The 11,324-nt window shown below is 36.1% G+C and overlaps 1 protein-coding gene across 1 annotated transcript; it reads right to left on the bottom strand.

Moving 5' to 3' along the window:
- Positions 1 to 576: 576 nt before the first annotated feature.
- Positions 577 to 3,032, bottom strand: LOC133876807 (uncharacterized). Its single transcript, XM_062315054.1, has 4 exons — positions 2,543 to 3,032; positions 1,911 to 2,453; positions 1,336 to 1,454; positions 577 to 1,239 (listed from the first exon to the last, which is right to left on the bottom strand). Exons 1-4 carry the CDS (start codon positions 3,030 to 3,032, stop codon positions 577 to 579), a joined length of 1,815 nt encoding a protein of 604 aa, XP_062171038.1.
- Positions 3,033 to 11,324: the final 8,292 nt, after the last annotated feature.

Here is an 11,324-nt window from a genome sequence, read left to right as displayed (position 1 = left end):
AGTTCACCACGCAATTGGCAAACATTTTTCGCTCCACCTACACTACATGTATCGCGAATTCCATTCTCATCTGTAATTTAAAAAGAACTTATGTTAAAATCAAATTGTTAAAATATAAGTAAACCAAACTATTGAATCATAAACAAACTGCATACCAATAGTCATGACCACCCCCCTTTTGTAAGTCATTTGTTGGGCCCTCAGGGTGCTTTGAGATGGCCATACATGAAGGTCATGTGTTGTGGGGGACGATTGTGCATCAAGTCCAGTGATGGGTGCGGGTGAATCTTGTGTCTCCCGATCCGGTGATTGGGTCTTGTCATCTATGCCTATTGGTTGGTGCGGTGGTACAGAAACTGATGAATCGATTAAACGTCTATATTTTCGAGGCACCATTTATACCTATAGACATGAAAACACCTGTTAGCAATGAAACCAACAATTTTAATTTTTAACCAATCTGTTTATTTTGAGGCGTCGAAATAATAGGATTAACACATTAAAAAAACATTGTCAAAGTTTGAACAAAATTTATCTCATATTGAAACATGTTAACACTATATTTACCTAAGTATTTTAACCGGAAGTTTTTCCTATTCGAACCACCGTAGAATTATCTACTATTGTTCCTTCTATATCATTTCGAACCAACTCATAATTATCAATTTCTTCTGCATGCATATCTTGGATTTGAAGGTCGAAAGGCTCGCACTCACGATAAGTTTCATCATTATCTTCGTTTGATTCCCTCTTACCGACGTCGTACACGTCTCTTGCTTTTGTATGAACTACAGCAACCCAATTTGGGTTCCTGTCGTCCGTAACATAATATACTTGTGATGCTTGATAAGACAATATGAATGGATCATCAGCGATATTGTCACCAACGTGTATTAGGCGAGTGAAATTCACAAGGATTAAGCCATATTCATCTTTCGTCCATCCCCTGCCACGTGTTACATCCGCCCAGTTAGACTTGAATAGCACATAATGTGATCCATCGTAATATTGCACCTCAAATATGCGAGTTAGCATGCCGTAGTATGTCGGGCCATCTATACCAAGTACACTAACTCCACTATTATGGGTTGTCTTTCCTTGATCATTCTCAATAGTACGAAACAAATTGCCATTGCTGACATATCGCTTAAATTCTGATGCTGTTCTTAGAGGCCCTATGGCATGCCACTTCGACTTTTCTCCTAATTCATTTAAGCGGAGCTCATCCATTTGTTGAACCTGAGATTTGGGTGTCACATCATTAGAGTGAATATGATTTCACAAAAGGCAGGCAATAAATTTACCATGTGTATCACCGTGCGACATAACACTTACATAGTCCCTAAACCAATCTAAAAATTCTTCGATATGCTTCTTATTCAAATCCTCTATCGTTACGCTTTCCATATCGCTTGAACGACTTAGTGTGTCAACGTGAAGCCTACATACTTCACCTGTTAACGTCAGCATTTCGGTCATATAATCTAAACAGTATTTTACTCATGATATTAAAATTGCATCTCACGTGCGATATGGAGCAAACATATCGATGTTTAAAAGGATATATCTATATGCTTGATTCAATGTAGTGTCGTCAAGTTCGACAGTACAAACCGCCCCTCTAGAGTAATCCAACTGTCTAGGCGGCCGATTGTGAACCATTGTCACATTTTCCAAATACAGCGAACAATATGTTAGTTGTTCATCCATTATATACCCTTCTGCAATAGACCCTTCTGATGCAGCTTTGTTGCGAACATTTATCTTGAATCGATGTAGACACATATATATATTACATAAAAGTGTGTAATCGAGTATTATGGAGTATAAAATAACTTTTATTGAATGAATTGTGTCGTACCTCTCAATAGGATACATCCAACGATAGTGAACGGGTCCACCTAACTTACATTCACAAACCATATGTATGACAACGTGCACCATCACTGTGAAAAATCCTGGCGGAAAGATTCTTTCAATATCACACAAAATGAATGGGATTGAAGCTTCAAGGCGATCCAAATCTTCTAATCGCAATGTTTTGGAACAAATCTCTCTGAATAAAGAAGACAACTCTATTAAAGGTTTTATAAACTTCCTTGGCAATGTTCCACGCAGTGCAATTGGCATGAGTTGTTGCATGATGATGTGACTATCATGACTTTTTAAACCCCAAATACAACGTTCCTCAAGTTTCACACAACGTGATACATTTGAAGCATACCCATCTGGCACTTTCACATTTGCCAATACCGCCAAGAAGTCATATTTCTCCTTATTAGACATTGTGAAGCATGCGGCTGGTAAAATTGTTTTGTTAGGGTTAGTTCGGACAGGGTGTAGTTCACCTCTCAAACCCATCTCTTCTAAGTCAAGACGTGCCTTGTAGTTATCCTTCGTCTTACTTTTCATGCCCAACAGTGTGCCTATAATATTGTCGAGCACATTTTTCTCTATGTGCATGACATCAAGATTGTAAGGCAACAAATTATCTTTCCAATAAGGCAATTTTAAAAAATATACTCCGCTTCTTCCACTTTACTGGCTCCACCGTAGAAGCTCGACGGCTCCCTCTCTTTTGCCCTAACAAATTCAACTCCTTCTAACTGTGACATGATCCCTTCTCCATTTGGCACAATAGGTGGAGGATCCAATTCTTGCATACCATCAAACAATTTCTTATCCTTTCGGGACCTATGATTCATTGGCAACCATCTCCTGTGCCCCATATAGGCAAATTTACGTCCATTTCTTAAGCATTTCGCCCGGGTATTACGCAGACAACATGGACATGCAGCGCGCCCTTTCGTACTCCACCCAGACAGATCACCATATGTAGGAAAATCATTTATTGTCCACATCAAGGCCGCACGCATTATAAAGTAACCCTTTGTGGCTACATCATAAGTTGGTACTCCGATATCCCTTAATTCCTTCATTCCAGGTGCACTTGGGCATGGGATAATCAAGGATAACATAATAGAAGCTTGTTTCATGCTCATCCACAGGGATAAGTTGTACGGTACCAACATTACCGGCCAAGTACTATAAGAATTGCTCATATTACCAAAAAGATTAAATCCGTCTGCCGCTAAGCCAAGCCTGACATTGCGTGGGTCAAGCGCAAATTCTGGGTACCTCTCATCAAATGTCTTCCAGGATTCACCATCGGTTGGATGCCGTAGTACCCATCCTTGGTGCGTTGATCATAGTGCCATTTCATTTGTGAAGCGGTCTTCGTTGACATAAACAACCTTTGTAACCTTGGAATCAAAGGAAACCACCTCAATACATTCGCCGGTTTTCTTTTTGATTTTTGTGACGAATCATCATCCAAACTCACTGTCTGCTTCCACTTTGACGCTTTGCATTTTGTACATCTTTCTAACTTCTTGTTGTCCTTCCAAAACAGCATACAACCATTGCGACATGCAGGGATCTTCTCATATCCCAACCCCAAGTCCCTCATGTATTTTTTAGCCTAATATGTGTCTTAAGGCAGCTTTGCATCTTTTGGGACAATACCTTTAGGAAACCCAAGCAATTTTGAGAACGATGTGTTACTCCATCCACTTTCACACTTCAAATTGAATAGCCCAACAATAGCACTAAATATACTGTGATCGATGCATCCTGACCACAGCGGCTCGTTTGATTCTTTCAACAAGTCGAAGAACTTTTTAGCTTCCTCAGTGCATTCTTCATCATGTTCTTCTGCTACATTATCGTCTTCCACACCCATCTGAGACCCACCTTCATCTACTCGAATATCTTGCATGGGTAAAGTATCATGCAAGAGGGATTGCATCCCACTATCGCCTTCATGAATTGGGTCCATATTGACGGGAGCATTACTAACTTGATTAGTAACGGTTAATAGTTGTTCTCCATGCATGAACCATGTTGTGTAACTCTGCATAAACCCCCCTTTCCCAATACCAGATGGCTGTATACATCACTAGAAGGTAGTGCCTTCTGAAAATAACACTTATTACAAGGGCAAACTAATCTCCCAGGTGTTTTTGTGTTTTCTAGTGCAAACTCAATAAAAGCGTAACACACCATTCCTATACTTGGGATCAAACCTAGGCATTGTGATCCAACTCTTGTCCATCACTGGATTGCACTATAAATTAAAATAACTATGAATTTTCAATAATTATTAGAACAAGAGGATGTCTAATATTATGGCTAGAGATATTTCTCTTAACTATATATTATGACTTTCAAGAAAAACATAAGAACAATATTAATGCCTAAGGAAAAAAGAGAAGCCATAATCTTCAAGGTGATTCACAAAAGCCATATAATTTTGAGGCCAAACAATATAAAAAGAGAAAGTAGAAATTAAATGAAATGACAGCTACAATGTCTATAAAACTAGTGGCATTTTGTTATATGGAAAGTAATAGATAAGTTATTCTTAGGAAAAAAAAAAACCGAATTCTGTTAAAAAATGTAGGTTAATAAACTGATATATACACTGAAAGTGTTCATAAAACTAAGTTGAGCAATTACTGAAATTAATTTACAAATTTCCTTAGAAGCATGCTGCACCCAGTTTTTGTGTTAGTTTGATCTAACATTGCAGATTTCCTAAGAGATGAGAGGACTAATATTTGACTAAGCTGATTAACTAAGCTAATATTGCAGATTTAGTGAAATTAATTTATAGATTTCCTTAGAAGCATGCTGCACCCACTTTTTATGTTAGTTTGATCTAACATTGCAAATTTCCTAAGAGATGAGAGGCCTAGTATTTGACTAAGCTGAATAACTAAGCTAATATTGTAGATTTACTGAGTTTTAGATACATATTATTTTACATATCACAATAGCACCAAATGGACCCAAGTATAACCCATAACTAGAAAAGATTACTCTGTTGAATATTTGTTCCTTTATGTGTTTTTATGCTATTAAACCAAACTAAATATCTGTTAAAAACACACAAATAAAAATAGAAGCCTAATAAAACCATAAAAGAACAGAATGGAATAACCAAATGGACCCACCAAGTACAACCCATAACTAGAAAAGATTACTCTCTCGAATATTTGTTCCTTTATGTGTTTTTATACTGGCTAATTTGTTCTAGCACTTATTACAGTGTCTCATATCCATCTGTGTCCACTTTCTCTTCCTGAAAGAACCCCAAATTTCGCTTGAACTCTTGTTGTATTTGTTTCTTCCAAGTACAATGTCTTGGGTTGATTTTGCGAAATGACGTTTGTCTTTTGCTTAGAAGTTTCACATTATATTCTAGTGAGTTTTTGCTTATATGTCATTTGACATCTTGATTGAGTGTAGATGAGCATGTACCAACTGAGCTAAAGAAAGCTATTACACAAGCTCGAACAGAAAAGAAGCTTACACAGGCTCAGCTTGCTCAAGTAACTGCTCTAATCAAGAACCTTTTTCCCTCAACAATTTACTGTTTTCCATTGATTTGAAAATATACTATGCTTTGCCCCGAATAAGAAAGTTCAAATTCTTGAAAAAAAAAAAAAAAAGAGATGGGTTTTTATTAGACGTGATTTGGGAATGTGGTTCTTGTACTACTACTTCGTCAAGGTAGAGTTTGCTGCATTGGATGAAATAAAGTATTGCGATGCCCATTTGTAGGATACCTTGCTGTGAGCATTTACCAACCAATGTGGGCAAATCATCAAACATGTGATAAGGAAATATTTTATTCAACTTCCCAATTCCCAATCACACCTATATATATACAGAGCAAACACCCAATCTATGTAAACTCAAAACAAACTATATAACCAAATCATGTCCAAATGCCAAGCAACAGGGACTATAACCCCTTTTGTTCTAATGTTTATAAACCAGAACAAACAAACCCAATCCAAACGAAAATATAGGGTTTTTCACAAATGAGCCTCCAACAATTATTATACCTAATCGAAATCCACCACATTCACTCAACAAATTCAATCCATAAATTGAAATTGACAGTATTCACTAAAAGAAAAAAACAAGAATCCATGCACAGAAGACTGAATATAAAAAAACACACCGAATGATTAGAAGAAGGCGAGCTGGTGGGCTGGCGGCATCGATCAACGATGGTGGAGCGAATTCCAGGAGGAGATTTGTGAGAGATAGAGAAAAAAAAATTGTGAGAGGCAGATATATATATATATATATATATATATATATATATATATATATATATATAGAAGAAAACTGATTTATACTTGATCGAGAGAGAGAGAGAGAGAGAGAGGTCCTGCATGTTCGCACGTGTTTATCCCGAAAAAAATAAAAAAATAAAAACCAAACTTGATAAGGAAGCAATTTTTTTTCAACATCCCGCGCAATTTTCCCACTTCCGAAAAAATAATTTCCTGGCATATGAGTATATGCCAGGAAAGAGACCATCGGTATATTCTGGCAATTCTTATTTCATTACTAGCATAAGAATTTACGCTAGGATTTTTAATAAAATTTACTGGCGTATTTTAAATATGCCAGCTAACCTTTTGCAAAGCTGGCATTTTTTATAAATGCCAGCATTAAAAATGCCATTAATGAATTTTTTTTCTTTTGTAGTAATGCCTGTGCCGTCTAAGTCACAGGGGTCATAGTATAGCGTGCCAGATGTCGTCAATGGCGATTATAGACTCGTACGGGCAAGGCGGCCTCACTGGTTATTCTTAGATGTTTTCTTTGCCAGCTTCTATGCCGCTGACGCTGTCCCAATTGGGGTTTACTTCTCAAGGTCACGTAGATCGAAACTCCCCCTATACTGGACCTGTTTCATACCCATATTTTGGACCCAATAATAAATGATAATATTACCACTCGTAATAGTATGAATTCTTGAAGGATATGGTTATATTGAGGGTGTTGACCCTTAAGGACTTCGTAGGTGTTGCTATCAAGCTTTTCGAGATTAAATATAACTTAATTTAAAATATGTATGATTTAATTTTGTTTATAACTAAGTTAAATGCATAAAATTAAAGACATAAAAATAAAGATTGTAGTGATGGGAGAAAGAATAGGGGATTGATTTCATCACTAACTGCATAACAATGATCAATAATAAATTAACAAGGAAAATTCATACTATGTATGATATAGGGCTTGTCTCACTAAAGTAATCAAGAAATTACCTCTAAAGAAAAAATATAATCCATCTTTGGTTGGCATGAACCGTCCACCTAACCACTAAGATGTGGTATGACCTGTCTTCCGTACGTATGGATTAGCTACGTCTTTAATAGAATACACATAATCAATGGAAAAGTATAACCCATCTTCGATTTGTACAAACTGTCCACCTAAATTACACTAAACTAAGGTGAAGTACAATCCATCTTCCCTAGGCATGGCCTATCTAAACCTCTTGATTACATGTTAATTAAAACCGTTGTATAACAATCATTTACATAATCACAAAAAATATGAAGAATTGAGTTCAATCAATATAAAAGACTTTCTAAGACAAAATAAGAAATTCATAATGATTGAATATAAACATTAAGATTAATTCTCACAGTTATACAACTATTATGCATATAGAAAATCCCAAATTAAAATACAATTAAACCATTGTTACTTGGAAATGGCTACATCAACACCCTATTACGAATTTAGCCGTTCATTGTGGTGTTGGGATGGCCTCCTGCCACGTTCTCCCTTTTAAATTGTCAAGCCTTCAAGAAGAATTTTCTGTCTAAAGCTAAGCACACATTCTCTTGAATCTTAGAGCACCTCCAGCAGTTAAAGTTAAAATAGCTACTCAAAAACTACAAATATTTACTTTAGCTACTCCAACAGTTAAAAACACTCCAACAATACTCTTTATTCTACTCTCCATTTCCTTAAAATATTGTTTTTTAATCATTTTCTTTTATTTTTTATTTTTATTTCTCTCTCACTCTTCGGTCTCCATCTCACTCTCCGGTCTCCCCAACTCCAACCCCAACACGTCGAGAGATAGACGCCATCCTCGCCCAGGAGGCGGAGTGGTAGTCGCAAACCGACTACGTGGATTTTAAATTTATATGAGTTTTACCACTTTGCAATAGTACGAATCAATTGTACTATAGTAAGGGTTATCGAACCACAGAGATTGGGGGTTGTTTTGCTTAAAGGGATATTCAAAGAGTGTATTTAACTTAATCTTGAAAATAAAAACAAACACAAAAGTAAAGTTGTAGAATTGAAGCTACAACGAGTAAAATAAGAAAAGCAGGAAATGAAAACAAACTTAAAGGAAAACTTAGGGTATTGATCTTATCCACTCCTCAACCGATAAAATGCTTAAAGTCTATATGGATCTTTCTAACATGCATGATATGAGCGCATAATGGGCGTCAACCATTACGACGACCTCGACATGAGAATACTTTAGTTAAGACGTAATCATAAAGCACCTAGTTTTACATTAAACAACTACACGTAAAGATTTAAACTACAATTGAAAAACATTTACTCTACCAATGGTGTGGAGTGATTAATGCTCCCTAGCTTACTACTCTATAACACATCTTAATAAGCATACACAATATATGAAAACCCTAATTAGACCACAATGATAAGTTATCTAGTTTCACATCGATCGTATCACGTTAAAGTTACACTATAATTGAAAAACGGTTTAAACTACCAAAAGTGTGAAACGACCGATATTCCCTAGTATACCCTATAAGGTGACTCTAATAGGTAAACACATATCATGTCAAATTAGAACCATTGTAAAAGACATTGTTCTTGTTTCCAAGAACGTTAGTTTTACTCAAGAATCTAAGAAAACTTATAGACAAGCCAATCCCTTTTTCATGAATAATTAGATTGGAATATTGATAACAAAACCTTTTAGCATGAGTGTTGATACCCTCTAGCCCTTAACAATCATCAAACATCTCAAGAAAATGCTAAGACCCTCAAGAACACTTCATGGTTTTTGGAGAGGATTTTGATCAAACCCTAAGAACTAATTTAGCTAGACATGAAATAAACTAAATTATGCATGAAATCTAAGGAAAACAGTAAAGGAACAAGATGAAAATGAACTAAAAACAACCAGATTAAAATCATAAAATTCGGATTACAAAAGAAAATAAAAACTAAACTAAAACTTGAAGAACAAAGAGGGAAAAGAAGAAGAAGTTGCTCTCTGGAACTAAGCCCAGAAAACGTGCATTAAAGGAAATGAAAAGCACTAGAAATTACTTAAGAAATTAAGTGATACACCTGAGAAAATCCGAAACCCCCAAAAGATGCATAAACTAACCTAAAACCCTAATCTCATATATATAGAGATTTAATTTACAAGGGGGACATCAAAGAACAATTTTTGGCCGCACAAAATAGTGTCGACATCCTCTGTGAACCGCCCAAATTGGATTAATTTCATCCACACAAAGCATGTCGACATCCTAAGATTTTCTCAAAAAATATCCAGGTTCGATCGATCGACTTCGCAATTGCATAAATAATCGATCGATTTTCTTCGACTGATGATGAGATCGATCGATTTATTTAGTGAAGAAATAATCGATCAATCGATTTGCCTTTGTCAATTTTTCATCTTTTCAGGATCAGCCTCGGACTCTAGAAATGACCAAATTGCCCTTGATGTATTTTCAGGGCTAATTTAAGTGTTTTGAACTAGATTTCAACTAAGACCTGAAAATAAGACAAAACACAACTACAACAAAATGTTATATATACAACACAAACTAGGTCTAACAAAATGCAAATTAAGGGGTCTTGAATCGAATAATTCAAGACTTATCACGGAGCCCCTTCTGGAAGGCTCAGACCAAAACATCATCCTCACCGTGCGATCTAGAGGAGATGGAGATCGAGATCAAGAGAGAGAGTGACAGTGGGAGATCGAGAGAAATCGGGAGAATACCCGAGCGACCCGTGAGACCCAAATGATGATCGGAGGTCCGATCGTCGGTGTATGGAACTGGGTGGACGCCGGCGAAGCTGGGGGAGGGATTCTGGTGGCGTTTACCCCAGGTCTCGCTCATCTCTGTCTCGTCTGCTCCGTCGTTCTCTCTCGCTCAGCCCACCACTCATCTCCGTCGCTCTCTCTCGCTCAGCCCGTCACTCAGCTCTCTTGCTCCGTCATCTCTCTCTCGCATTTTCATTCGGGAAAATGTTTCTTCTAGAATCTCAGAAATTGATTATTTTATTTTGTAACTGATGAACAGTGAATAGGTAGTGTTGGCTATTCACTGTTCAATTGTTAAGAAAAAAAGCTAGAGTAGCTATTCTGTTGGAGGAGAGAAAAAGCTAATAATAGTCAAATTTGACTCTTTTGGTTAAAGTAGTAAGTCTGTTGAAGATGCTCTTAAGGGTCTATTAATAGAGATTAGGAGAGGCTTAAAAGCCCTAAAAATTAGAGAAAAATAGGAACTTAGTCACTTTGTCCAAATAGGAGATTAAAAATTCAATCCGAGTAAGAAAATGATTCCAAATTTGTTCAGATTTGTAATATTTTTACTTCGGGGTGATTTTGGCATAGTAAATGTCCTAATTTGGAAAAAGCTATTTCTGATATATTTGTTTCATTTTTTATTAACTTTCGAATACCAGCAATTTCATGGCAATCCGATATTTGAACAAAACATTATGATTAAAACATTGAGACATGTGCAGAATCCAAATTTGAATCCAATCCGATTTTGACTCGTAATGGAGAAATTCCGATTTAATCATTCCCTTGATTTGATTAAACTTAGCCACATCTTCAAGATCTTCTCATAGTGTGCTTTAAGCCCAAAATTAATGGAATTAATTGCATGTTTATTTAAAACCTTAAAACAACACTAAATCAAACAAATAACAATGCTAAGGAATTAACATATGCAAGTTAAGGAGCTTGTATATGCAACATTCGGCCCTTATCACACCCCCAAACTTACATATTGAAGTCCCTTAGCAATACAAAATAAGAAATAAAATTGAAAAACAACAAGATAATTCCTTCTTTCGTGGGATGTACGATTTCATTTAGCAGATGCAACAAGCCTTTTAAACCCTAGGACTCCAAAGTAGACGAGTAAAGTCTCGTGAGGATTTGCCTAAAATGATACCAACAAACATTTTGCAAGATCACGTTATCCATAAGATTGAAGTAGCACAAAAACAATGATTCTCATTCATTAGCAAACATAACAAAACAAACTCCATCTTCATAATTTTGGGGACTTAAAAATTGAGCAACTAACATGGCATTATGAGATATCACAAGATTCAACTAGTATAAAGTGAACATAACACATAGTCATGAGGTTTCAAAAACTAATCTCAATCATGAATAGTTTAATACTCAAAATTTGATG

Source organism: Alnus glutinosa, chromosome 9 (assembly GCF_958979055.1).
Source record: "Alnus glutinosa chromosome 9, dhAlnGlut1.1, whole genome shotgun sequence".
Lineage (NCBI taxonomy): Eukaryota > Viridiplantae > Streptophyta > Magnoliopsida > Fagales > Betulaceae > Alnus > Alnus glutinosa.
The sequence above is the reverse complement of the archived record's forward strand: the minus strand, read 5'-3'. Positions and strand labels throughout refer to the sequence as shown.

Excerpts from the sequence above, each read along its gene's own strand:
- LOC133876807 (XM_062315054.1), bottom strand. The coding sequence starts at position 3,032 with ATGTTGGTACCGTACAACTTATCCCTGTGGATGAGCATGAAACAAGCT. Across the intron at positions 1,455-1,910 it reads CATACATATGGTTTGTGAAT|GTGAAGTATGTAGGCTTCAC; the intron begins GTAAGTTAGGTG and ends TGACGTTAACAG. Across the intron at positions 1,240-1,335 it reads TAGATTGGTTTAGGGACTAT|GTTCAACAAATGGATGAGCT; the intron begins GTAAGTGTTATG and ends CCCAAATCTCAG.